General features: G+C 55.3%; 2 protein-coding genes across 3 annotated transcripts; both read left to right on the top strand.

Annotated features, from left to right (window-relative positions):
* The first annotated feature begins 194 nt into the window (after window positions 1–194).
* LOC308548543 (leukocyte immunoglobulin-like receptor subfamily A member 6) lies at window positions 195–27422 on the top strand. Of its 2 annotated transcripts, XM_081120168.1 has the most exons (8): window positions 195–229; window positions 350–385; window positions 10241–10525; window positions 10668–10970; window positions 11181–11477; window positions 11726–12028; window positions 26453–26503; window positions 26644–27422. In XM_081120168.1, exons 1-8 carry the CDS (start codon window positions 196–198, stop codon window positions 26778–26780), a joined length of 1446 nt encoding a protein of 481 aa, XP_080976294.1. In that variant the 5' UTR covers window position 195; the 3' UTR covers window positions 26781–27422. The 2 variants fall into 2 exon arrangements, with proteins under 2 accessions (XP_080976294.1, XP_080976295.1); XM_081120169.1 differs by lacking the exons at window positions 195–229; window positions 350–385; window positions 26453–26503; window positions 26644–27422 and adding exons at window positions 9750–9881; window positions 10029–10064; window positions 14982–16466.
* On the top strand, window positions 21248–23860 carry LOC308547958 (leukocyte immunoglobulin-like receptor subfamily A member 6; the record flags this gene model as incomplete). Its single annotated transcript, XM_081118989.1, has 7 exons — window positions 21248–21394; window positions 21604–21732; window positions 21853–21888; window positions 22062–22346; window positions 22489–22791; window positions 23000–23359; window positions 23544–23860. The coding sequence occupies exons 2-7, from the start codon at window positions 21699–21701 to the stop codon at window positions 23858–23860; spliced, it is 1335 nt and encodes a 444-aa protein (XP_080975115.1). The 5' UTR covers window positions 21248–21394; window positions 21604–21698.
* Window positions 27423–27623: the final 201 nt, after the last annotated feature.

Below are 27623 nucleotides of genomic sequence, written 5' to 3'. Positions count from 1 at the left end.
TGCCCACCCCAGCCCCAGCCCTGAGGAAACGAGAGCCAGCTCCCAGGCAGGGGCTGTTCCCTTTTGTGGGGCTGCTGGCCTGGAAACCCCGTGACGGACGGCTAGCCTCGGAGAGGCCACACCCTGTGTCTCTCTCCCCTGAAGGCACTGTGGTCCCCTCCATCTGCACAGTCAGGCCCAGAGAGAGGGGACACCATGACCCCCACCATCACAGCCCTGCTCTGCCTCGGTGAGATGAGAGGAGGGGGAGGGGAGCCCTGCTGTGTCAGGAAACCGCAGGACTCAGGAGGCTCGCGGGAGGGGCTCTGCTCAGGATGAGGGCAAATCTCTCACAGGGTCTCTCTTCCAGGGCTGAGTGTGGGCCTGAGGACCCCAGTGCAGGCAGGTGAGTCTGTCCCCAGGTGTCCCAGGTCCCACTCCTCACTGGGGACAAGGGACCACCCCCCAGGCAGTTGGGGAAGGTAGACAACAGATCTGTCTGACAGATGGGGGGCATCTGTGACTGAGAGTGGGGGACAGGGTGGGAATATCTCAGGACCCAGCCTCTGATTTTTTCCAGGTCCCCTGCCCAAGCCCACCCTCTGGGCTGAGCCAGGCTCTGTGATCCGCTGGGGGAGCCCTGTGACCATCTGGTGTCGGGGGACTGGAGGGGTTTGGGAGTATCAGCTGGTTAAAGAAGGAAGCCAAGTGCCCTGGGACAGACAGAAGCCACTGCATCCCGGGGACAAGGCCAAATTCTCCATCACACAGATGACAGAGCTACATGCAGGGAGATATCGCTGTCACTATTTCAGCCCCAATGGCTGGTCAGAGCCCAGTGACCCCCTGGAGCTGGTGGTGACAGGTGAGAGGACACTCAGGGGTCCCAGCCTCAGGCTCTGCCCTCAGGAAGGGGATCTGCTCTCAGGGTGTCCCCCTCCCACAGCCCAGGCCTGGGGGTGAGGGAGGTGTGACCCCATCTAACACTCTGTCCCCTCCTCTCCTAGGATTGTACAGCAAACCCAGCCTCTCGGCCCTGCCCAGCCCCGTGGTGGCCTCAGGAGGGAACGTGACCCTCCAGTGTGGCTCATGGCTGGGATTTGGCAGGTTCATTCTGACTAAGGAAGGAGATCACAGGCCCCCCTGGACCCGGGACTCACAGCCACAGCCCAGTGGGAAGCTCCAGGCCCTGTTCCCCGTGGGCCCCGTGACCCCCAGCCACAGGTGGGCCTTCAGATGCTATGGGTGTGACAAGAACACCCCCCAGGTGTGGTCAGTGCCCAGTGACCCCCTGGAGCTCCTGGTCTCAGGTGAGTCCCGTTACTGTCCCATCCATGGGTTGAAGCACCAGGCAGGTTATGGGCATCTTTGCTGGGAGGGGTGCCCCAGGTGACAGGGCAGAGTGATGGGAGCACAGGGAATCCCGGGCCACAAACAGAGAGACAGTGAGACCTGGGGAGGAGGACAGGAGAAGGGGACTTATGGGAGGAGCAGCCCCTATAATTTAGGTCTGGTCTCTTCAGGAGGCTCTGAGGATCGGCCCCTCCCCACCACGGAGTCAGACAAGCAGAGGGGTAAGTGAGGGGCTCTGTGGGGAGGTGGTGGGTGCGTCCATGGGGGACAGGGGCTGAGTCGTGTGGGGGTTCAGGCACCTCTGGAGTCGCTGACTTGGACACGCCCCTCCCCGTCTGGGCCTCAGTGTCCCCAAGTGGAAAGGACAGAATCGTGGCCCAGATTCAGGTTTCCTGTCAGCTCAGGCCCTGACCCCCTGGGAGAGGGGGCCTCACAGGGAACCCCCAGGACATGATGTTAGGGGGACTGTCCCCTCTGTGGCAGAGACTGTGACACTGTACAGGGAGGGACAGGCAGGACAAGGGTCCGGGGCATCCAGGGCCTTCCCTCAGCTCAGGCTCAGCTCAGAGGAGGCCTCCGGGGGGTGGTGAGACCTGGTCCAGTTCTGGGCTCTGCTGCTCCTGCTGTGGGGCCAGGGGGCCCTTCTCCTCTCTGTGGGTGGGGTTCGTGCCTAGTCGTCCCTGGTCCCATCTGCCCACAAGCTGCTGTGAGATGAGGTGACATAAGGGGCCTCACAGAGCTCAGGAGGCAGAGCCCCCAGCCCAGGGCCCTGCAGGGTGGAGACAGATCCCAGGAGGGACACGGAGTCCACCCCACACCCCTGCCCCTCCCGAGTCCCTGCTGTGCTGGGGGAGGGTCATAAGGAGGGACCCTCAGCTCCCGGTGGGACAGGAACAGGCCCCCGCAGATGAGGGGCCCAGAGCACAGAGCTGGTGTCCCCCTGGGGCAGCGTGAGGACAGCCCAGGGAACCCACAGCCCGGGTTCCAGCCCAGCCCTGCCCCGTCCCTGCTGGGTGACCTGGGGCAGGTGACTAACCTCTCTGAGCCTCAGTGAAGGGGGGGTGGGGCCAGCACTCCCTGGTGCACCAGGGCTGTGAGGTTAGAGATGAAGGAGGACCCAGCATGTGCCTCGCACACAGTAGGTGCTCATTAAATGGCATCACTGGCTCATTCATATCACTCGTGCCCAAGGTCTCAGTTGGAACCTGCCCGTCCTGATCGGGGTCTCGGTGGCCCTCGTCCTCCTCCTCTCCCTCCTCTCCCTCGTAATCTTCCTCGCCCTCCGACACCGGCGTCAGGGCCAACGCAGGACGTCGGGTGAGTAGGGAACAGGGGACCTGGGTCCCAGCGGGGAGAGGGGTCAGAGCACCTGCCCAGGAAAACCTAACAGATGGAGAAGGTCAGTGAGGAAAAGATTTCTCCAGAACCTCAGGTCAGCCAGTGTGGAGAGAAAACGTCTCACGTGCACACACTCAGGTCACGCCCCATCGTCTCCCCTCATGACACACGAACCACCCACAAGTGCTGAGGTTTCCTTCTTTCCTGGGGAATCACACGGGGAGGGGCCTGACCCCCCAGGGCTGAGACTGTCCCCTTTGACCAGCCCAGAGACAGGCTGGTGCCCAACCTCCTGCAGGGACCACAGACCCCGAGCCCAAGGACAGAGGCCTGCAGATCAGGTAATTCCTGCCCCGGAGACCCCCAAACCCCACCTCCTGTGGCCCCTCTGCCCCTAACACTCCTGTCTCCCCCCAGCTCCAGCCCAGCTGTGGACGCCCAGGAAGAGCCCCTCTGTGAGAGGAAGAGACAGCTGCCCTGGGGGGACCCGGGCTTTCAGGAGGCGATGGGGAGGGTCAGGCGGGAGGGTGTGGGGTCAGGGTGAGAAGGGCTGACATCCATCTTGGGTGTCCTGGTGCCTCACCTCAGCCCTGGGTTAGTGTCCCACCTGGAGCTGGCGGGGTCTGCAGCCGAGATCTCGGGGGCCCTGCCAGGAGACACCCCCCTGTTCTGCCCCAACAGATGCTGCCATGAAGGACCCAGAGCCTGGGGACAGTGTGGAGCTGGACCCTCAGGTGAGACCCCTGCTCCTGTCCAGGCCAAGGACCTTCTGTTGCCCAGTTTAATCCAAAGGACCCTCCCTGTCCCCACCTCACCTGGTTCTCAGCAGTGTCCACCCTGACCTCTGCTGGGCACCCAGGTCGTCCTGCTGTGCATCACTCCTCCTGGCTTCCTGTGACCTCACAGCCCCTCCTGCATGGTCCCCTCTGCTGGCCCCTCATCCTCTGTCTGACCTTGTGCAGCCCAGGTCTCAGGAGGAGGCCTGAATAAGTGAATCACCTGCAGGTCCCAGCCTCCCCTTCATTCATTCACCCAGCAGATGGGCCGGGCTCCCTGTTTACCGGCTCCACTCAGGAGCCACTGTGCAGCTCCACCCTCCTCGGGCTCACCTGTGGGTGGGAGACACCATGCAAACAAGCAGACAGTGTCCTAGAGGGCAAAGTGCTGTGACGGAAAGTAAGGCAGGAGGAGGGGACAGAGTGCATGCAGGGGACACAGAGAACAGCAGGGGCAAGTGCCCTGAGGCAGGACACGCTTCTCAGGAAGATGGGCCATGAGGCTGGAGCCAAGTGAGCAAGAGATGGTGTTAGGGTAAGAGTCAGATCCTAGAAGCATCCAGAGGCCCCAAGGCCTAGGGAGTCCCTGCAGATTCCATCGGGAGAGTGACCTCATCTCTTTGAAGTGAAAATCATCACCTGGCCACATGTGATAACTGCTGGAGGATTTCAACAGTGGAGTCCAGGAGACGCTGTTTGTCTCTCTCTCTCCAGCAGAACAGGCAGGACGAAGACCCCCAGGGAGGGATGGACGCCCAGGGGAACCACTCAGGATGCAGACTCAGGCAGGGAGTGGCCACCTCGCCTTCCTCTCTGCCAGGGGGATTGCAGGACAGGAAGGGCAGACAAGCAGGAAAAGTCACTCAGGTGGATCGCATCTTCTTCAGTGTCCTAGTATTCATCCACCCTCAACCATGTTTTACCTCCCTCACTCTCTGCCCTGCTCCAGGCTGCTGCATCTGATGTCCTCCAAGATACAACCTACACCCTGCTGAAAGGATTGGCCCTCACGTAGAGGCCAGCACCCCCTCACTCTTGTCAGAGGAGCCTCCAGATGAGCTCAGCGTGTATGCTGCTCTGGCCACCCACTAGCCCAGCAAGGACCCAGACCCCACACTCCAAGGGGTCTGCAGGGACCCCGGAAGGCACAGGAGTTGTGCCCTTGGACACTCAGCTAGTGACACTAGCCAGCCTGGAGACGGGATGTGGGCCTCCAGCAGCTTCTGGGGCCCTCTGCCAGTCACCTGATTCTGCCATCACAGATAACTAATATCCCTATATTATGGAACCAAAGCAACAGACTTCTCAATAACCAATGCATGAATTGATTATTGACCGGAAGTGAGAGAATGCTTTAAATTAATGATAACATAAATATTATACATCCAACTTGCAAAATAAGAAAACTAGGAAGCATGAGTGACTATATTAAAAAAGCCTAAAAAAAATCGATGACCTAATTTATTGCACCAAGACTTTAGAAAAAGAATAGCAAATTATTCTCAATAATGGTAGAAGGAGGGATAGAATACCACGAGCTTCTGATGAGAACAACAAAACTTAAGAAAAAGCAACAAAGCACAAAATTCTCCTTCTTGAAAACTTTAATCACATTTATAAATCTTAGCCGCAGTGGGGGGAAAAAAGCGTCCTACAGACTTTAAATAGATACCATAACAGTATAAGGAATTTGATGCCAGGCCTTAGCTGGGTAGCTCAGGGGGTTAGAGTGTCATCCCCATAGGCCAAGGTTGCACGTTGGATCCCGGGCCAGGGCACATACAAGAATCAACCAATGATGAGCAAATAAGTGGAGCTACAATTGACCTCTCTCTCTTCCCCCCCCACCCCTCTCTCTCTAATTAATGAAATAACATAAACAATTAGATGCCAATGTATTAGACAATGTAGTTAAAATGGGCATCTTCAAATGTACAATTTATTAAAAAGACATAAGAGTTCATAGAAAATCCATACCACCTTATGCATACATTAAATACATTGACTTTGTAATAAAAATTGTCCTACAACTGAACACTGTGGAATATATATATATTTTTTAAAAAGTCAAAATGATAGAAACAAAGAGTAGAGTGTCAGTTACCAGTGGTCGGGAGGGAGAAATGGGGAGATATTGGTTAAAAGGTACAAACTTCCAGTTACAAGATTGCCAAATTCTGGGGATCTCATGGACAGCGTGGTGACTGCAGCTAGCAATGCTGTATTACACTCCTGAGTGTCGCTAAGAGAGTGGATCTTACACGCTCTCACCGCAAAGAGATGGCAACCCTGCGACAGGATAGAGTGTTAGCTAATGCCAGGGTGGGCATCATTTTGCAATAATAAAAATGTCTCAGTTCAGGAGGCTTCCTTGGTGGTTTCTTCCAAATGCTTGTACACATAGACACACACACGCACGCACGCACACGTGGCAAACTTACACAAACATTTCCTGAGAGTAGAAAAAAAAGCACACATTTTCATAGGCTAGGAAAATACTGACTCCCAAACCTGACAAGGAAGTTACAAAATGGATGAACTTGGATGCAAATCGCTAAAAATAGTCAGAGATAAGATTCAGTGATATATATATAAAGGACAATACACCATGACTATGCTGTTGTTTTTTGTTTTGGAAGGGCAGAGAAGCTTAAAATGTTAAAAAATATAATCACAATGTAATATACAGATGATGTATCACAGAATTGTACACCTGAAACTTATATAATCTTATTGGCCAATGTCACCCCAATAAATTTAATTTTTAAAATAAATCCAACCCATTAAGGGAGTAAGTAAAAAAAAAAAAAAAAAAAAAAAAAAAGCCTCATCTCAATAGAGGCAGACAAAAAGAATTAGAGTTAAAAAAAAAAATCACCAGCAATTCACAATGCAAATACAAACTCATCAGAAATAAAAGGGAACTTTCTAATTTATAAAGACATGTTTAACAATCAACACTAGATATTCTTTTTTAAAAAAAAAATTTTTATTGATTTTTTTAGAGAGAAAAAGGGAGAGGGAGAAAGAGAGAAACACTGACCTCTCATAGCAACTGGGGACCAAACCTGCAACCTGGACAGGTACCTTGACCAGGAATCGAACCGGTGACTCTTGGGTTCACGGTATGACATTCAACCAACTGAGCCACACCAGCCAGGGCCATTTTTTTTACTTTTTACCCATTTACATAATTATAGTTCAAGTGAATTTCTAAAAGATTTCCTATAGTAGGGCCTTGTTTGATTTTTTTAAAAAAAAATAAACCAATCTTACAATCTCTGTCTTTTAATTGTTGTATTTAGACCATTTAGATGTAATGGAATACTGATAGATTGTTATTTACATTTACCACTTTACTTCATTGTTTGTCCCTTTATTGTTTGTTCTTCTTTCTCTCTCTCCTGTCCTTCCTTGGCTTTAAAAAATATTTTTAGTATTCCATTTTAATTTTGTGTTGATATGTTAACTATACATCTTTGAATACTGTTTAAGTGCCTGTTCTAGATATTATCATAAGTATCTAATTCAACATTGTCATGTTAGAGTTAGTAATTTACCTCTCAAGGGAAACGTAGAAACCATATAAACGTATAGCTTTCTATTCTCACCTGTTTATCCTGAGGTTGTTGTATGTATTATATCTATATATACATCCAGGGCTATGTCAGAGCCCACGGACCTGGTATAGCAGGTGATCTTCACCCAGATCACCTGCTTCAGCCTAATAACCCTCCTGGGCAGCTGGGGAGAATACAGCAGGTCTGGGCTGGCAGTGATGGGTCTGGGATGGACCTTGGAGTGGGAGCTGAGGAAACTGAGGGCAGGAGGACACCCTAGAAACCTCAGGTCTGATTCCTTTCTAAGGGTCCTCCTGAGCTGACCCTCAGAGGAGCCCTGTGACCAAGAGGAGCCTTGTGACTATCTGGTGTCAGGGGTCTCTGCAGGCTAATGTCTCTGCAGTTTGTATAAAGAGAGGGCCCTTGTCTTGCCCCATGGTGTTCACTCTCCCGAACTTAGCATCTGACTGCGATGTGCCCGGCGGCGACAACTCCAAGGGGAGCCTCACGCTCACCCCTGGACAGACACCCATGTCGGGCTAGAATGGATTGACTGTTTCACACACAGGGGACGTTGGCTCAGTGCTGACCATGGGCTGGCTCAGTGGACAGAGATACCCCAGTGCCCATCCCCAACACACACGGAAAGGGCAACTCTGCTTCCAAAAAAATTCTTCTTGTTCCAAGTCCCCTCCCTGCAGAGTCTTTTCTGACCATACAGAGGTGGAAACCTCCCTTCTGATGACCCGTTGCTAGTCCCAGGCATTGGAGGGCCCTCAGCTTGGGCCTATTTTATTTGTTGAGATGCCTTTGGTACTGGGCAATTTAACTACTCTTTTTCGGCATTGCGTGTGGTACATATTTCAGAAATATTACAAGTAGCGTTTCTCAGCATTAGGAGCAGATGGAGGCTCATGAGTGGGCTCATGCCTTGTTCACCTTGACTGTGCGGTCAGACACCCTGTCCTCTCGTGTGCCAACCCACGTACCTTCATCCGATCTGGAAATCAACAAGAATTGATTCCCTCCCTTGGCCCGGGCAAAAACGACTCCACTACCACTCTGAGGAGGAGAGTTTATGACAATATGTTGCAGATGGGGAAACTGAGGCTCCGAGATTGAACGTTACTGCTCCAGGACACAGGGCGTGGACGGCGGAGGAACAGCTAAATAAGAATGCGCTTTGTCTGAGGGAGAAGGTATGACTTTGGGTGCTGGGCACACAAAGCAATAGACAGATCTCGTAACATAGAAACCCACACCTGAAACCTATATGTTCGTAGTAACCATTGTCGGTGCAATAAATTTACATAAATAATAAAGAAAGAGATAAAAAGAATGAGCTTTGTCACCAAAATCAGAGCATTAACCCACTCACTGTCCCCGAAAGCTGAAGACCCGAGGGCAGGATCACAGGATGAGGGGACGGCTCTGCCTGAGGGACACTGAGGGGGCAGGAGTGAGTCACAGCCCTGTTCCTAGGGAGGGGAGGGTGGCAGTTGCAAGAGAAAGGAGAAGCTCCTGAGGGGCTGTGGTGGGAAGAAAGCCCACACTCTGGGGCCAGAAGAGTCGGTTTTCCTTCCGTTTCCCTGCATTTCTCCTTTCTGCACAGTGAGAGGGTGAACGTGTCTCTGCTGATCTGAGCCCTGCTGACCACAGGGACCCCCGTCTTCCTGAAGCACGTTTGGGGCCCGGGTGACACTGTCTGTGGTGAGGGCCCCACAGGGAGGTGCTGGGGGACGAGCTGAGGATGAAGGTGACCCATTGGGGGAGGCTCTGACAGGGAAGGACGGGCCCTGGGCCCCCCTGGAAGGGGCGTCTCAGGAGGCTGCGTCCTGGAAATGATGCACCTGTGGATGGGTTGTTCCTCTTCTTGAGGGGCTGCTGATCTGACAACCCCATGACAGGGAGGGCCAGCCTCCCAGTGGCCGCACCCCATTCCTCTCTCTGTCCTGAGGGCGCTATGGTCCCCTCCACCTGCACAGCTGAGGCCAGAGGGAGGAGACGCCATGACCCCCACTCTCACGGGCCTGCTCTGCCTCGGTGAGATGAAAGCAGGTCTGTTCCGAGCACTGCCATCAGGGATGGTCTTCCTTGGACAGGACAGTTCAGCTGATTTCGGAAAGGACAGGAGGAGCCCTGAGCAGCCCCGGGAAGACCTGTCTCTCTTCCTGAGCCTCCTGCTCTCACTGCTTCTCACTTTCAGTGTCAATGGACCAAGAATCACTGGACCTCAACCGATCATTCCCGTGGGGCTCCCCCCGAGGACCTGCCTCAGGTACTAAGTCACTCAGAGGCAAGGCCGGGTCTTCCTTACCTGGGACCAGGAGCTCCAGGGCGTCACTGGGCTGTGACCACGCCTGGGGCCTGTTCCTGAAACAGCCGTAGCATCTGAACCTCCACCTGTGGCTGAGGGTCACGGGGCCCACGGGGAACAGGGCCTGGGACTGCCCCTTGGGCTGTGGCTCTAAATCCAAGGTCCACAGGAACCTACGATCTCCTTCCTCAGTCAGAATGACCTCTGTTTGTGCTGAGGACCCCACGGGGAGGGGCGGGGGGCGGGGCTGAGGGTGCGGGAGGGCCCGGGGGAGGCTCTGACAGGGAAGGACGGGCCCTGGGCCCCCGGGAAGGGGCGTCTCAGGAGGCCCCGGCCTGTTCCTGCTGCATCGGGGACAACAGCCCGGCGCCTGCAGAGACGCGGTTCCTCTTTCTGAGGCCCTGCCGGCTGCTGTGACAACCCCCTGACAGAGACCAGCAGCGTCCAGTGGCCACACCCTGCCTGCCTGTCTGTCCTGAGGACACTGGTCGCCCTCTGCACAGCTGGAGCCGAGAGGGGACCCCATGGCCCCCACCCTCGCGGCCCTGCTCTGCCTCGGTGAGGTTCTGAGGGAGGGGCCCTGGGCGGGGAGGGACCCTGCCCACAGCCAGGCCCTGCCCTGTCTGAGCCCCGGGCCTCAGGAGGCTCCCGGGAGGGGGCTCTGCTCAGGATCAGGGCAAATGTCTCACAGGGCCTCTCTTCCAGGGCTGAGTGTGGGCCCGAGGACCCCAGTGCAGGCAGGTGAGTGTGTCCCCAGGTGTCCAGGACCCACTTCCCGGGGACAAGACCCCCCCCAGGCAGCTGGGGAAGGAGGACAGCAGCTCTGAGCTGCCCGCTGGGGGACGGGGAGGGACCGTGTGCTGACCGCTGGGGATGGGGAGGGAATGTCTTGTGACCCAGCCTCTGATTCCTTCCAGGTCCCCTCCCCAAGCCCACCCTCTGGGCTGAGCCAGGCTCTGTGATCCGCTGGGGGAGCCCTGTGACCATCTGGTGTCAGGGGGCCCGAGGGGCTCAGGAGTATCAGCTGGTTAAAGAGGGAAGCCAACTGCCCTGGGACAGACAGAAGCCACTGGATCCCGGGGACAAGGCCAAGTTCCCCATCACACGGATGACAGAGCTACATGCAGGGAGATATCGCTGTTACTATCTCAGCTACACTGACTGGTCAGAGCCCAGTGACCCCCTGGAGCTGGTGCTGACAGGTGAGAGGACACTCAGGGGTCCCAGCCTCAGGCTCTGCCCTCAGGAAGGGGGTCTGCTCTCAGGGTGTCCCCCTCCCACAGCCCAGGCCTGGGGGTGAGGGAGGTGTGACCCCATCTAACACTCTGCCCCCTCCTCTCCTAGGAGCCTACAGCAAACCTAACATCTCAGCCCTGCCCAGCCCTGTGGTGGCCTCAGGAGGGAACGTGACCCTCCAGTGTGGCTCATGGCAGGGATCTGGCAGGTTCATTCTGACTAAGGAAGGAGACCACAGGCTCTCCTGGACCCAGGAATCACATCAGCACCCCAGTGGACATTTCCAGGCCCTGTTCCCCATGGGCCCCGTGAGCCCCAGCCACAGGTGGACCTTCAGATGCTATGGGTGTGACAGGAACACCCCCCAGGTGTGGTCAGAGCCCAGTGACCCCCTGGAGCTCCTGGTCTCAGGTGAGTCCCATTACTGTCCCATCCATGGACTGAGATGTCAGCCAGGTTATGGGCATCCTTGCTGGGAGGGGAGCCCCACGTGAGAGGATGAGGGGAGGGGAGCACAGGGGCTCCTGGGTCAGAGACACAGAGACAGTGAGACCCGGGGGCCCGGACAGAAGGGGGCTTATGGGAGGAGCGGCCCCTGTAATTCAGGTCCGGTCTCTCCAGGTGAGTCTCAGAAGCCGACCCTCCTGACCCAGCAGGGCCCCATCGTGGCCTCTGGGCAGAGCCTGACCCTCCAGTGTCGCTCTGATGTCGGCTATGACAGATTCGCTCTGTCCAAGGAGGGGGGACAGGACCTGCCCCAGAGCATTGTCCTGCAGCCCCAGGCTGGGCTCTCGCAGGCCAGCTTCCCCCTGGACACTGTGAGCAGGTCCCCCGGGGGCCGGTACAGATGCTATGGTGGACACAGCCTCTCCTCTGAGTGGTCGGCCCCCAGTGACCCCCTGGACATCCTGGTGGCAGGTGAGGAGCCAGCGGGTTCAGTCAGGGACCCAGGCTCTGCACAGGCCACGCTGGGGGGTCTCAGGTGCTGAGGCAGAAAGAAAGTGCAGGGCCCAGGGAGGGAGAGACAGAGACAGGGGATGGGAGGGGACGGGTGACTCAGAGGGGACAGAGACAGACAGAGAGGAGGGTCCTCAGAGAGAGGCCTGGGGACTGTCAGGTCAGAGCAAGGTGGGCAGGCGGCCCTCACCCTCCCTCCCTCTCTCCAGGGCACCTGCCTGACAGACCCGCCCTCTCGGTGCAGCCAGGCCCCAGGGTGGCCTCAGGAGACAACGTGACCCTGCTGTGTCGGTCACAGAGCCCGAGGGACACTTTCCTTCTGTCCAAGGAGGGGACAGCCGATCCCCCTCTGCGTCTTAGGTCAAAGCACGGAGCTCAGCCGTCCCAGGCAGAGTTCCCCATGAGTCCTGTGACCTCGGCCCACGGGGGCACCTACAGGTGCTACAGCTCAGCCAGCACCAACCCCCACCTGCTGTCCCAGCCCAGTGAGCCCCTGGAGCTCCTGGTCTCAGGTGAGGGGCCCTGAGCCTGTCTTTCTGAGCTGTCAGCTCCTGGTCCTGTCCCCAGGAAAGTCAGGGACAGTCATCAATGACTAGTGGGTGAGTTTCCACTGAGTAGGGTTCAGCCCATGAGAGGGTAGAAAGAGACAGGACCTCCACCTCCTGAACCCCCTTTTCTGAATCTCAACAGAGCTGAACAGGAGGGAGGGCGGAGGGAGACGTGTGTGGAGTGAGCAGGATCCCGATTAGATGGAGCAGAGAGGACAGCCCCCCACCCTCACCTCCTGCCGTCTTCATCTCAGAATCTGAGCCCCGGGGGTGCCAGCCCCCTGGCCACTGTCCTGCAGAGGGAAGCATGGCCCCTGGGCACCGCTCTGCTCGGCCCCTGCGCTCCCCTGGGGCCCCCAGGACTCAGTGCTCCCCTGAGGCCCCCAGGACTCAGTGCTCCCCTGGGGCCCCCAGGACTCAGTGCTCCCCTGAGCCGGGCGTGCAGGGCCCACGGGAGCCGGTGTTTCTCCGCACACGTGCCTATTACTGCTCTTTCTAGGGAGCCTTCGGGCAATTCCTCAAACATAACCCAAGAACTCAGTTTCCACCCTGTGGAGTCAGGGGCAAATGTAAATGTCCTCTTCCTCTGTCCCCGGGCGCAGGGCAAGTCCTTACCTTTGTTCCAGAGAATAACCTGTTTCTGGTAAGTCTTCTTCTCACGCACATTTTCGGTGAGGTTTGTTCATGACCTTGAGGAGCATTTTGACAGCTACCGGGAGAGCTGAGCAAACTTACAGCCTCCTCTAGGAACTGCGCGTCCAGTGCCGTCATTTGTGAGTAAGCTCCGGGGCCCCGTGGCGTTTTCTAAACAGCCGTAAGTGCGCCCAAGTCAGCTCCTGGCCTGGGCACGGTCGCCTCATGACCCGTTAGCTCCCTGAGGATTCTCTCCCTCTGGGCTGTCTGTCTGTCGACCCCTCCGGAGGCTGATGAAGCACCGTACCCACCAGTCAAGGGGAATTTCACTTCTTTATCCCAAATTGTACCCAACTTTTCTCACTCCAAATTCAATACGACAAAGTGCCAGAGGGAAACGTCCCAGAGCTTCACCTCCGGAAAACGGCGTAGTTCACACCCCAAGTCACGTCAGGGCCGACCCGCCGAGGAATCCCCGTTTCACATCAAGGGCACCAGTGGCCGCGCCGTCCCAGTGCGCTGCCGGGGTCGTTGGGCTGTGGCGGGGACGCTGTCTCTGTCTGACGACACGTCTCCCCGCAGTTATCCCTGTCCTACTGTGTCGGCGCCTGACACCGTTCCAAAGGCTTCTTGGTTTCAACCACTGGATATTGACCCAACTGAAAAACGACCATCGTCCACGGGCACCTTCTGAATTCAGTGGGCTGAGACTTAGAATTTCCTTGCGTGGGTCTCTGGCTTGAGGCTCGGTCGGTAACTTTGGTTGACATCTTGGTTTTTATATCAAAGTGGGGGCAACGGATGGACGTGATTTCCTACTTTGTGCGCTCACTAAATATTATAATTTGGGGGACTTTCTCCGTTTCTTAAAGTTTGAACCAGGACTGTGGACTTCCTTGGTCAGGGCCTTTGATAAACGAGTGTGTGGAGGTTGTCTTTTGGGATAAAAGGTACATGATTAGCCAGCCACCCATGAACTCTTACCAGGCTTTCTAGAGTTTGTCCAAAAGGAGAGAGAAGATGCTGGCGTCACCAGCTTCTGAGCACCTGAGCTCACCTGACTCCATTTACCAAGGTGCCAAGTCTGAGCTCCCCATTGTCCTCTGCACCCCCCTAGAGCCCACAGACAAGACTTTATTCCTAATTGAAGACCAGACTTCACCTTTCGGGGACCTGTCTCCTTATCACCTGTTGATGTCAAGACTCTCTCTCCACACACACACACACACACACACACACACACACACACACACACGCACACACACGCACACACACACACACACACACACACACGCACACACACACACACGCACACACACACGCATACACACGCACACGCGCACACACACACACACGCACACACACACACGCGCACACACACACACACACACGCACACACACCCGCACACAATGTATATATTGATACAGGAAAAATATATGTAGATATACACGATGACATATAACTTTAGTGTTTAAGTAAGAGTAGATATATGTGTAACTATATATACAAGCATATTTTATGTAATATTTTATAATATGCTATATAAATGTGTATATATAAATTATATGTGCAAAATATATATACATATCTGTATAGTTACACATATACAGGGTGGGGCAAAAGTAGGCTTATAGTTCTTCATATGTAAAATAATACAGTCATTCATAAAAAATAATACAAGAATAAACTCTTTCCTGTAAACTCACTACTATGTTACTACTAAATTGATGTATCTACAAGTCTATCTAAAATTATTCATCCCTATGCCCCTATTTTTCATCTGGTAAATATATCTACCACGATGGGCATTTGTTATTATACAATCAATGTGCTAATAAAAGAATACGTAGATGAACAATTCCGGGTGCGAGGAAGGACCAGGCTGGGGTGAGGCGAAGGAGACCCAGCCCCCAACTTTCACCCCCTTGTGCTCCAGACATTCAGGAGCCACTGACACCAACCCCTGCTCCATGGACCCTGGGTCCCCAGCTTTGAAAATGTGGGATCGCTCAGCTGTAGGGGGAAAAAGTTATGGGGTCTTGAGTCTCAGACTGAACAGAACACACAGCTCTTAACTATTCCTGAATGGAGATCATTTTCTCAGTCATCCTGAGCTCTTGGGCACAGCCAACTCTTACCAAGGTGACTCAGAGCAGGCTGTGAACTCAGACGTCACAAGGGCGCTGATGTCACGGGGAGGCGGGAGCCCAGGGTAGATATGAGAATCCTGGGGTGATCTGGGTCTGCCCTGACCTCTGTGACCTCTTTGTCCACAATTCCCAGCCACCCGCACCCAAGACTACACCGTGGGGAACCTCATCCGGTTGGGCGTGGCTGGACTGGTCCTGGTGGTGCTCGGGGTGCTGCTGTTCGAGGCTCGAAACAGCCCGGGAAGGACCCACGAAGTGTCCAGGAGGTGAACACAGAGGGAGCAGAGCACCATTCAGAGCGAGGGAGCCTTGGAGCACATCTGATGACCCCAGGAGGTGCTGAAAGAAAATAGGGACCCTCGTTGGGGAAACTGTCTGCTGAGAATGTCTGGGGAGTAGACGAGGTGGAGGAGGTTTGGGTGCAGGAGAACCTGGGCCATGTTCCTGCTGAGGAGCCCCCGTCCCCCAACTGTGGCGCTCTCCCTCCCTGTCCTCACTGACTGTCCTTGACGGCCCTTCTGGTCTCACCCTAGGACACGAGGGTCCATCCCACATGGCTGGTTTGGATTCACATCCATACAGAAGAAATGTGGCATCTTCACAACACTGGCATTTTTTAAAAACCATAAAGGACAAAATCCTTAAAAAAACACCCAAAGTCCTGATAACTGGTACCCATGGGTGTGAGACCAGCCCATTGCACGTCTCCATTCCTCCTACCAGACTCCAGGTGGCTTCTTCTTTGTATCCTTACTTGTAGGATGTCTGCTCAGCTAGATTTCAGGCAGTTCTGACTAATGGTTGTCCTGTAGCTGGGGTCATGGGAGGATTCAAGTACTTCATTCACTTCCTCTGCCATCTTGACCAGAAGTCTTAATGTTAGATAATAAATAAATAATATGGAACTTTTGGCCACTATTTTATTTAAGTAATACTTGAGTTTCATTTTAAGTAGTTCCTTTTAAATTTTCCAGGCCAGTTTTGAACTGACTGAGACTTTATTTTTATCATATAATCTCATCACCTGGTTTGGCGGTTATCCCTGTGCATTTCCAATTTGGATAGTTAGACCCATTGTTGATATTGGTATTTATATTCATAATTTTTTTTAAATGTTTTTATTGATTTTAGAGAGAGAGGAAGAGAGAAAGATAGAGAGATAGAACATTGATGAGAGAGAAACACTCATCAGCTGCCTCTTGCATGGCCCCCACTGGGGATCAAGCCTGCAACCCAGTCATGTGTCCTGATGGGCAATAGAACTGGTGATCTCTCAGTTCACGGGTCGATGCTCAAACCTTGAGCCACACCAGCTGGGCTTGAACCATTTTTGACTCAGCCTCTCCTCTAGCTAAGAAAGGTCATTACACATTAGTTGAACTCCTTGTACCTAATTTCAAAAGCTCTGTGTGTGTGTGTGTCTTTCTCTCACACACACACTCAAAATTGTTTTAACCTTCCTTAAATAGCAATGTATATGTGAATGTAAGTACAAATATACTTTTCCAACGTTTGTTTTCTTTGCCATTGCTTTTCTCACTTTTGCATCTCACTGTCTCTACTTTTTGTCTGTTGTACTGTTGGTTTAATTACTATTTTAGTTTGCTTTTAGTGAGTGTGTAAACAATAAAATATACGAGAACTCGTATGTCTGCAAATGTCTTCTTTTCATTACGATACTTGAAAACATATTCTTATTTCAAATGGAGGATATAATTCAAATACAAGGAGGGAGAAATTCTCTGATGGTTAAGGGTCTGCCTCCCAAACCCTCCTCATCCCTCCTGAAGACTGACCCTGATGTGGTGAATTTCACATGTGAGATGTGAGTTTATGCAGGTCAGATATGCCCTGTCTTCTCAGACTAATGGATTCTCCGCTCTCACATTGGGCTCTTTAAAAAAATTTGGGTAAGTATAGAAGTCTTCATTCACAATTAAGCATTTGAATGTACTTTCCCCGTAACTTTTGCCATTACTTTTCTGTTTGAAAGTGAGCTCCCATCAATTTCCCCCATTTGCTATGAATATCAGGGCACACCTTTCATTTATATGTTCGTACACCCTGCCACTGTATGTTCTCTCTGCTTCTCTGTAAAATACCCAGCCATTGGCCTCTAGGACTGTAGCCCACATCATGCTCACTGCTTCCCTCCTGAATCTCTCAGCCTCAGGGTCCCTTCTCTTCTTATTCCCCATGTATCTTAATTTTCTAATTCCAGTCTCTCTTTATTGTGTCCTACAAAATTTCCTCAATGTTGACCTCCAATTTCATAATTGTATCTTCAGCTGTATCTTCCCCTTCATGGAAAGTATATTTTGAGTGTTCTGAATCATTTTTTTTTTTTACTTCTAAGATATTTGCACAATTCATTACTAAAACTTTATGCTCTTCTGTAATATAACCCTGTTGTTGTCCAAGAATTCATTTTTCTCCATTATTTTGTCAGATAGTTAAACATTCTTAAATTCAAATGAGTTTCATGTATTCCTAGTGTTTTGTTTCTTTGGACATGATAACCCTCAGTAATGATTCTGTAGACAGTCTTTCATATCACTAGCTGTCTTTACTAATTAGAAGTCTCTGATAACAGAGACTTTTAATTAGTTTTTAGGTGCATTTTTCTTTAGCTTCACAAATAGGCATTCAATGCATTAACTTAGTCAGGAACTGATGTTAAAAAAAATTAAGGTCACACTTGACAGCCTACTTCACAGTTATTTCAAATTCAGCTTGTCTAATAGGTCTGTTTTATAGGAAATAGGTTTTTAACACATGGAGAGCTTTGATAACTTTAAATTCAAATATTTTTAAATACATTTCCCACATGAGGCGTTAATGTTTTTAGCACAAGATTGAGTCCGAAGCTGTAATGGGTTCGTCTACAGCAACATTTTGTCAGAAGTGGAATCAACATATGCAAACTAACTATTTCCCCTTCTCTATAAAAACAGCCTACTTCACAGTTATTTCAAGTTCAGCTTGTCTAATAGGTCTGTTTTATAGGAAATAGGCTTTTAACACAGGGATAGCTTTGATAACTTTAAACTCAAATATTTTTAAATACATTTCCCACATGAGGCGTTAATGTTTTTAGCACAAGATTGAGTCTGAAGCTGTAACAGGTCCATCTAAAGTGGAATTAACTTATGCAAACTATTTCCCCTTCTCTATAAAAACAAATTAAATGGAATTTCGATAATATGGAAACGAAAAACATGACTTTGAAATCCCAGTATGCACAACCATAAAAGAAATAGAAGGTTTTTGTCCTGGCTGGTGTGGCTAAGCAGTTAGAGAGCAGGCCCACACACCGAAGGGTCGCGGGTTCGATTTCCCATCAAGGTCACGTACCTGGGTTGCAGGTTCATCCCCGGCCCCACTTGGTGCCCGTGTGGGAGGCAGCCAGTCGATGTGTCTCTCTCACATTAATGTTTCTCTCTCTCTCTCTCTGTGTTCCCTCTCCCTCCCTTCCACTCTCTAAAAAAATTTTTAACTTCTAAAATCCATTTACTGTGCTTAAACGATAAAACACTGCATCCTGTTTGGCCTTGTCTTCAGGTTTCCAGCCCAGGGAGCTCAGGTGCAGAGGTCCCACTGACCACAAGGGACTACTGGGGTCATGAGATCCTGGTGGAACAACAGCCAGCTTCAGGCTCCTCAGCGAAACTTGCAATGCACTCTGGGCACGTGCACAGGACGCAAAGCAATGAGGAATCCTGTTTGCTCAGGGTACCTTTGGCTTCTGCGTCAGCGAAATCCCAAATGATACCGAGCAGGAGGTCAGGAAGCCCTGATTTTTTCAGGAAAGCGGCAGCATCAGAAGCCAGAACCCTCTGGAACTGCCCGTATCGGCCTGTTTCTGTGCTTTTCATACGAAGGGTTCCCAGTTGACGCCTGTGCCAGGGAGAGCTGGGCGGCCCAGCCATGGCGTTCCCATCGTTCTCGGGGGGCCGGGAAGCCCAGGCAGGCGGGGCGCCGCCAGGACGAAGCGAGCGCTTCCCTCCTCTCGCCCCACCAGGATTTCTCTTCCATGTCTGCTCCTGTTGGAAGCTCACCTCCCGCAGGGCTGACTCTCCACAGGGAGCTCCTCCCAGGGCTGCCCTGATGCTCAGGGCTGGAAGAGGTGGAGGGTTTTGTGTGTGTTTATTGATTTCAGAGAGAGGCAGGGAGAGGGAGAGAGAGAGATAGAAACATCAGTGATGAGAGTCATTGATCCAGTGCCTCCTGCACGCCCCCTGCTGGGAATTGAACCAGCTACCCGGGCATGTGCCCTGTCGGGGATCCCCCCTCCACCTCCTGCATCAAAGGTCGAGGCTCAACCGCTGAGCCACGCCAGCCAGACAAGAGGTGGAGAGTCGACTCTGCCCTGCCCCATGGTGTCCAACCTCCGAAATTTAGCACCTGACTCTGATGTGCCCGCAGGGACCACACCAAAGGGGCCCCTCACACTCACACCTGGACAGACGCCCATGCGGGACTAGGCTGGACTGAATCTTTCACACAGACACGCACAGGGGATGTGGCTCAGTGCTGACCATGGGCTAAGTCAGTGGGCAGAGACCCCCCAGTGCCCATGCCCAAAGCATGCCGAGGGGGCAACCCTGCTTCCGCCTCTCACCTCTGGACTTCCAGTCCAATCCCCTCCCTGCCTGTGGCAACCCTGGGCCCCTCTCCTGTCCACACGACGGGAAAACTCCGCTCTGTTGACATCTTGCAAGAGCCAGGCCCAGTGGCTCCCCAGCTCTGGCCTGTTTTATCTCTCTGCTTCCCTCTCCATTTGGGGAACTCTCACTTCCCTTTCCGTGCACTGAGCATGGCCACCTCTCTCAGAAATGCTGTGCAGAGCCCTGCTCAGGATTGGGCGCAGAGGGGGGCTCCTAAGTGGGTCCAACAATCATCCAATATTCTGTGGAATTTTGTACAACACCTCGCACGTGTAGCCTCGCGCACCTTAATCGGGTCTGGAAATAAATGAGGATGGCTCCCTCCACGCCCCAGTGGCACAGCCCCACAGCCACTGGAAGGACGTGGGCTCTTGACAACCTGCTGCAGACGCGGAAACTGAGGCTCCGAGACGGCACGTCACTGCTCAAGGTCACACGAGAAATGGACAACGGAGGAATATTTATTTCTTTGTTATTTCTTGAATATGTTTTCATTGCTTTTAGAGAGCGGAAGGGAGAGGGAGAGAAAATAAAGCATCAATGATGAGAGTCATGGATGGGCTGCCTCCTGCACGCCCCGTACTGGGGATCGAGCCCGCACCCGGCCTGAGCCCTGACCGGGAATCCAACCCCGATCTCCTGGATCCCAGGCCCATGCTCAGCCCTGAGCCACAGCGGGCGGGCCAATGGAGGAACATTTAAATAAGAATCGGTTTGATCCCCAAATCAGAGGAATAGCACACGTATTGTCCCCTAAATCTGAAGACCGGCGCAGGCAGGGCGAGGCCTCCCCACGCAGCCAGGGCGCTGGGGGCAGGGCTTCCACGAGGACGGCGTGTCTGGAAGGGGCTCAGACCCTTCTCGGGCTCCAGGCAGGGCTCCGGGACCAGAGGGGGCGCACAGCTGATCTGAAAACTGAAGGTGTGCATGCTCCAGGTGACACCGAATTGTCCCTGGGCGGGAGCTGTGCTCCTGCGCTCAAGGCAAAGGACAGCCCCGGGGGCTCAGTGGGCAGAGGGCGCCTCCACTCCGCGGGCTGGGCCGGTCCCGTCGGGCGCAGCTGGGATGCAGGTCCGCTCCGCCCGCGCTGCGGTGGGTGCAGGAGGCCACCAGCCGCGGGTCTCTCTTCCGTCCATGTCTCTCTCCCTCCCCTCCCCTCTCTCTAGAGGCCACGGACACATACTCTCAGCTGAGGATTGACCACAACCAGCGAAGCCACGAGCAGCGGGTGAGGGCCGGCGGCAAACCCAGCAAAGCCGGGGGCTCGGGGCGGGAAACAGCGCTCGCGGGGACGGGGCAGTGTGTGCGCGACCCCGGGACACCCTCCTGCCGGACCATGGACACAGGGTCGGCGGAACGCCGGGCCCCTCGCCGATTCAACTTATTGAAAATAAATAAATGACACGATGGGCTCCGTTGTAACAGAGAGAGAGCCGAGCCCGGTTCCCGCGGCGGGAGGCGGTCCACCAACACGGAAAGGAAGGCGAATTGTCCGCTCAGGTCACAGCTCCGGCCCGAATTACAGCTGCTCCACTTTTGGGAAAAAGCATGGTACCCGGGGGCAGGCGGGTGGGGAACGTGGGGCGCGAGGAGCGAAGGGGCCCAGAGGCTCGACCCAGAAGGAGGGGCCGGGCCGGCGCCGCAGAAAGGGAAGTTCACGAAAAACATCTGAAAGAAAACCCAGGCTCCAGCGCTGGAGGAGGGACGGGTTTCCTTCCCCTATTTCCCGCATTTCCCCTCTGAGCTCAGCGTCACAGGGACCCTCGCCCTCAACTGCAGGGTGACAGGGTGAACGAGTCCCCGCTGACCTGAGCCCCGCGGGCCACAGGGACCCGCGTCTTCCCGAAGCTTCTCCAGGGCCCGGGTGACACTGTCCGAGGTGAGGAGCCCACGGGGAGGGCCGGGGGGGCCGAGGGTGCGGGAGGGCCCGGGGGAGGCTCTGACAGGGGAGGACGGGCCCTGGGCCCCCGGGAAGGGGCGTCTCAGGAGGCCCCGGCCTGTTCCTGCTGCATCGGGGACAACAGCCCGGCGCCTGCAGAGGCTGCTCGCCGCCCGCGGGCTGCTGAGCTGACAACCCCCTGACAGCAGGACCCCTCCTAGGGCCCACCCTGTGCGTCTGTCTGTCCTTCCTGGGGCACCGTGTCCCCTCCCCCTGCACAGCTGAGCCAGAGGGAGAAGACACCATGACCCCCACCCTCGCGGCCCTGCTCTGCCTCGGTGAGGGGGCAGGAGGGGCGGGGGGCGCTGCGCTGCCCGGAGACCCCAACACCCAGGAGGCTCGCGGGAGGGGGCTCTGCTCAGGATCAGGGCGGATCTCTCACAGAAACTCTCTTCCAGGGCTGAGCGGGGGCCCGAGGACCCCAGTGCAGGCAGGTGAGTCTGTCCCCAGGTGTCCCAGGTTTCACTCCTCCCTGGGGACAAGACACCACCCCCAGGCAGCTGGGGAAGACCGAGAATGGATCTGTGTGACACATGGGTGACACCTGAGACGGAGAACTGGGGATGGGGAGGGAATATCTTCTGACCCAGCCTCCGATTCCCTCCAGGTCCCCTCCCCAAGCCCACCCTCTGGGCTGAGCCAGGCTCTGTGATCCGCTGGGGGAGCCCTGTGACCATCTGGTGTGAGGGGACCCGAGGGGCTCGGGAGTATCAGCTGCTTAAAGAGGGAAGCCAACTGCCCTGGAACAGACAGAAGCCACTGGAACCCGGGGACAAGGCCAACTTCCCCATCACACAGATGACAGGGCTACATGCAGGGAGATATCGCTGTTACTATCTCAGCTACACTGACTGGTCAGAGCCCAGTGACCCCCTGGAGCTGGTGGTGACGGGTGAGAGGACACTCAGGGGTCCCAGCCTCAGGCTCTGCCCTCAGGAAGGGGGTCTGCTCTCAGGGTGTCCCCCTCTCACAGCCCAGGCCTGGGGGTGAGGGAGGTGTGACCCCATCTAACACTCTGTCCCCTCCTCTCCTAGGAGCTTACAGCAAACCCAGCCTCTCGGCCCTGCCCAGCCCCGTGGTGGCCTCAGGAGGGAACGTGACCCTCCAGTGTGGCTCATGGCAGGGATCTGGCAGGTTCATTCTGACTAAGGAAGGAGACCACAGGCTCTCCTGGACCCGGGACTCACAGCCACAGCCCAGTGGGAAGTCCCAGGCCCTGTTCCCCGTGGGCCCCGTGACCCCCAGCCACAGGTGGACCTTCAGATGTTATGGGTGTGACAGGAACACCCCCCAGGTGTGGTCAGAGCCCAGTGACCCCCTGGAGCTCCTGGTCTCAGGTGAGTCCCATTACTGTCCCATCCATGGACTGAGATGTCAGCCAGGTTATGGGCATCCTTGCTGGGAGGGGAGCCCCACGTGAGAGGATGAGGGGAGGGGAGCACAGGGGCTCCTGGGTCAGAGACACAGACAGTGAGACCCGGGGGCCCGGACAGAAGGGGGCTTATGGGAGGAGCGGCCCCTGTAATTCAGGTCCGGTCTCTCCAGGTGAGTCTCAGAAGCCGACCCTCCTGACCCAGCAGGGCCCCATCGTGGCCTCTGGGCAGAGCCTGACCCTCCAGTGTCGCTCTGATGTCGGCTATGACAGATTCGCTCTGTCCAAGGAGGGGGGACAGGACCTGCCCCAGAGCATTGTCCTGCAGCCCCAGGCTGGGCTCTCGCAGGCCAGCTTCCCCCTGGACACTGTGAGCAGCTCCCCCGGGGGCCGGTACAGATGCTATGGTGGACACAGCCTCTCCTCTGAGTGGTCGGCCCCCAGTGACCCCCTGGACATCCTGGTGGCAGATGAGGAGCCAGCGGGTTCAGTCAGGGACCCAGGCTCTGCACAGGCCATGCTGGGGGGTCCAGGTGCTGAGGCAGAAAGAAAGTGCAGGGCCCAGGGAGGGAGAGACAGAGACAGGGGATGGGAGGGGACGGGTGACTCAGAGGGGACAGAGACAGACAGAGAGGAGGGTCCTCAGAGAGAGGCCTGGGGACTGTCAGGTCAGAGCAAGGTGGGCAGGCGGCCCTCACCCTCCCTCCCTCTCTCCAGGGCACCTGCCTGACAGACCCGCCCTCTCGGTGCAGCCAGGCCCCAGGGTGGCCTCAGGAGACAACGTGACCCTGCTGTGTCGGTCACAGAGCCAGAGGGACACTTTCCTTCTGTCCAAGGAGAGGACAGCCGATCCCCCCCTGTGTCTTAGATCAAAGCACGGAGCTCAGCCGTCCCAGGCAGAGTTCCCCATGAGTCCTGTCACCTCGGCCCACGGGGGCACCTACAGGTGCTACAGCTCAGTCAGCACCAACCCCCACCTGCTGTCCCAGCCCAGTGAGCCCCTGGAGCTCCTGGTGTCAGGTGAGGGGCCCTGACCCGGTCTTGCTGAGCTGTCAGCTCCTGGTCCTGTCCCCAGAAGAATTATGGGCTTAAAGGGGAGTGAGGGGCTCTAGGGATGGTCACCAGGAGCCATCTGCCCCATAGAGACCCTCCTACACCTGTCTACCCCTCCCCTAAGCTGGGCACAGAAGGTGGCAGGTGGGCAGTGGGAGGGTCTTCGGGGGCCACAAGACAGACGTAGGAGGAGTGTGAGTGGGGTGGGGACTCCAGGCTCAGCCCCAGGCTCTCACCCCTTCGGTCCTCCTTCCCCGGACCCTCTGGGACCCCAGCCCCACCCACAGGGTCCATCTCCACAGCTGATGAGCCACCGGGTCCTCTCTGCTCAGAGGGGCACAGAGCACCCCAGGGCCATTCTGAGTCCCTCAGAGGATCTAATGTCCCCCAGACACTTAAGGACAAGCTTGTGTCCCAGGGGTGTGGGAGCCGGGCAGAAATTCCAGGGGAACCACAGAGCTCCAGGGCCTCCCCTGGTGTGAAGCCAGGCCTGCAGAGGGTGAGGCAGGTGACAGGCGGGTGGTCATGGCAGAGGGAGATGCTGGGGCCAGGCTGGTTTGGAGCAGCAGATCTCAAGTGGGGAGAAGTCAGTGCCCGTCCCTCATTCCCTGACCTTGGCTCATGCTGTGTGGGTGGGATCCACTGGGACAAGGGTCCCCGTGCTCCCTGACGTTATGAATTTGGTCCAGTTTCTGTCCCCAGAGCTCCTGGTCTCAGGGGAGCAGCCCTGGCCCTGTCCTCTCTGATCTCCAAGGTCATCTCTAGGCTCTGTCCCCAGGAAAGTGTGAGACACGATGAAATAGTGGGGGTAGTGGGTGGATCCACAGAGAAGGGCCTCTGGGGAAAGGGTGGAAGCAGGAGGGGACCTCCCACGCCTGGGACCCCCGTCCCTGCAGTCTCAGACCCGGCTCAGGAAGGGAGGGCGGGGTGTTACTCGGGAGTGCAGCCCAGAGGAAATGAGATTAGACTGAGGCCCAGCCCACTGCCTCCTGGTGTCTGCATCTCAGACCAGAGCACCGCTGCTCCCCGGGGGACATCCCACCGGTGGGACCCGGGAAATGGGCTGAGTCTGTGTGGACTCAGCTCTCCTGGGAGGTGAACTCTGAGAATCTTTCTCATCGAACAAGGGGGCGCTGCCTGGCCATGACCTACATGGGCACTTTCACTTCTCACTTTCTGGGGCCCTGGCAAGTGGCTTGTCCTAGACCTGCTCCCGGTCCAGCCCTCTCTGGCCAATTCTGCTGCTCCCAGTGACTGTGGCCTTGCACAGAGTGAAAAGCAGAGGCCAGCAGGAGTAGGCATATGTGATTTTTATCCTCCGGGCCTGGGGGCTCATCTTAGAAGAGGAAGCCGCAATATTATGGAGACAGCAAAGATTTGGAAACACCCCTTTAGCATCTCCACTCCTGCTGGCTCCACACAGAACCTGTGGGGTTTCCACTGAAAGCCAACACCCCTGCGTAGTTATGGGGACCCGGGTCCCTAACCAGATGGGAGCGTGTGTGACCTGAAGATGACAGGGGCCTGGATTGCGACGTTGGGTGCCCAGGCCTGGCCTGTAATACAGGGACCATGGCTGGGCTGACGGGGGAGGAGAGGACAGAGGGACACTCCCTGGGCAGCTCATTTCCAGAGACCCTTAGGTGGAGCCCTCACCCACACAGGTGGGGGTCCCCGAGCCCTCTCAGAGCAGGACAGGGGGCTGCTCAGGCCAAGGTGGGACCTGCTGTGGGTGACGGGGGGTCCCCACTGGGCGCTCTCCTGTACAGAGAAGCGTCCGCACTTGTGGGCAGCACCCTGCAAGGCCCCTGTGCTGGCCTGGAGGCCTCCATGCGCTCAGTGCTCACCTGAGACTCGGGGGGCGGTGCAGGGCTCATGAGGAACTAGGGGGTCCCTGCCCAGACTGTGAAAGTCACGTCTGCTCTGCATTTACTGCACGAAACTATTGCTGCTCCTTTGCTGAGAACTTTCAAGTAATAGTTTCATATATACATTTAATTTACAAACATTTATGACTTTAAAGTTAATTTTGTTAATATTTTAATTGGTATTATATTAAATCTATAAAAATAACTTTTTATTACTATTAAGTTTCTTATAAAAGATGCTCCAAAAGGATTTTTTGCTTCAGACGCATTTCAGTTTTATTCATAAAATTGTCCCCGCTCATAGCTCAAGAATCGGTCCAGGGCTCCACGTGCGTAGCCCTGGGAGAGCCCGGGGTCCTGGGTCCCCGGCGGCCGCAGTGGGAGCTCCCGTGTCCGGAAGGGGTGGCTTCGCGGGTCATGTCCCGCAGTGAGCAGCGACACGGCGAGGCTCCTTTTCAGCAACGAGAGACCCTATTTCTGCTGAACCCTGAATTCCGCGGCGGAGCCAAACTGCCCCAAAGTGGCTCAGAGGCAAAGTGTGACCTGGAGAGGCCCCGGCGGCGCAGGGCCTCCGGGGACACAGCCGGGCTCCTCCAGCAGAGGGCTGGGGGGAGCAGCTGCGCCCTGAGGAATGGGGGCGTGATGGGGGCGCTGGGCTTGAGTGGCCCCAACTCCTCACCAGCCCCACTTCTCCCTGTGTCGCAGGAGCAGCCGACGCCGTGGGCCCATCACAGAACAGCTCGGGCCCCAGGAGTGGTGAGTAGGAGGCTCTCGGTTACGGGGTGCAGGCAGCCATGTCTTTTCAAGGGGAGGGGGTGCCCTGGGTGGACATCCAGGACTCTGGGGTCACTTTGGCCTGTCCTGACCTCTGTGACCTCTTTGTGCACAATTCCCAGCCCCCCGCCCCCAAGACTACACCGTGGGGAACCTCGTCCGCTTGGGCGCGGCGGGCCTGGTCCTGGTGGTGCTCGGGGTGCTGCTGTTCCAGGCTCGAAACAGCTTTGGAGGGGCCCACGAAGCGTCCAGGAGGTGAACACAGAGGGAGCAGAGCACCATTCAGAGAGGGGGAGCCTTGGAGCACATCTGATGACCCCCGGAGGTGCTGAGAGAAAACACGGACCCTCATTGGGGAAACTGTCCGCCGAGAATGTCTGGGGAGTAGACGAGGTGGAGGAGGTTCGGGTGCAGGTGGACCTGGGCCAAGTTCCTGCTGAGGAGCCCCCGGCCCCCAACTGTGGCGCTCGCCCTCCCTGTCCTTGCTGACTGACCTTGACGGCCCTCCTGGTCTCACCCTAGGACACGAGGGTCCATCCCACATGGCTGGTTTGGATTCACATCCATACAGAAGAAATGTGGCATCTTCACAACACTGGCATTTTTTTTAAACCATAAAGAACGAAGGATTGGCCCTGGCCGGTCTGGCTCAGTGGTTAGAGCGTAGGCCCATAGACTGAAGGGTCCCGGGTTCGATTCCTGCCGAGGGCATGTACCTGGGTTGCAGGCTCGATCCTCAGCCCCAGTTGAGGTTCGTGCGGGCGGCCACCCATCAATGTGTCTCTCTCACGTCGATGTTTCTCTCTGTCTCTCTCTCTCTCGTTCCCTTCCACTCTCTGTGAAAAAGCAACGGAGAAAACATCCTTGGCTGAGAATTAAAAATAAAAATTTTTAAAACAGATGAAGGACTGGCGCCTGCTACGTTGTGGGTGAACGTCAAGATAATGCAGCTAAGTGACAGACGCCCGACACAAAGATCACATTTTCTGTGATTCCATGTATACGAAACATCTGGGAGGAAGAACCCCGTAGAATGAGAAATCACACTGGTGGTCAGGGCCCAACCGGGAAGAGAGGGGAGGCTTCGGGGGGGGGGGGGTTC

Source organism: Miniopterus schreibersii (assembly GCF_964146895.1).
Source record: "Miniopterus schreibersii genome assembly, chromosome: 18".
In the NCBI taxonomy this organism is placed as follows: Eukaryota; Metazoa; Chordata; class Mammalia; order Chiroptera; family Miniopteridae; genus Miniopterus; species Miniopterus schreibersii.
Note: the sequence above shows the minus strand (reverse complement) of the source record. Positions and strands in the feature narration are given on the sequence as shown.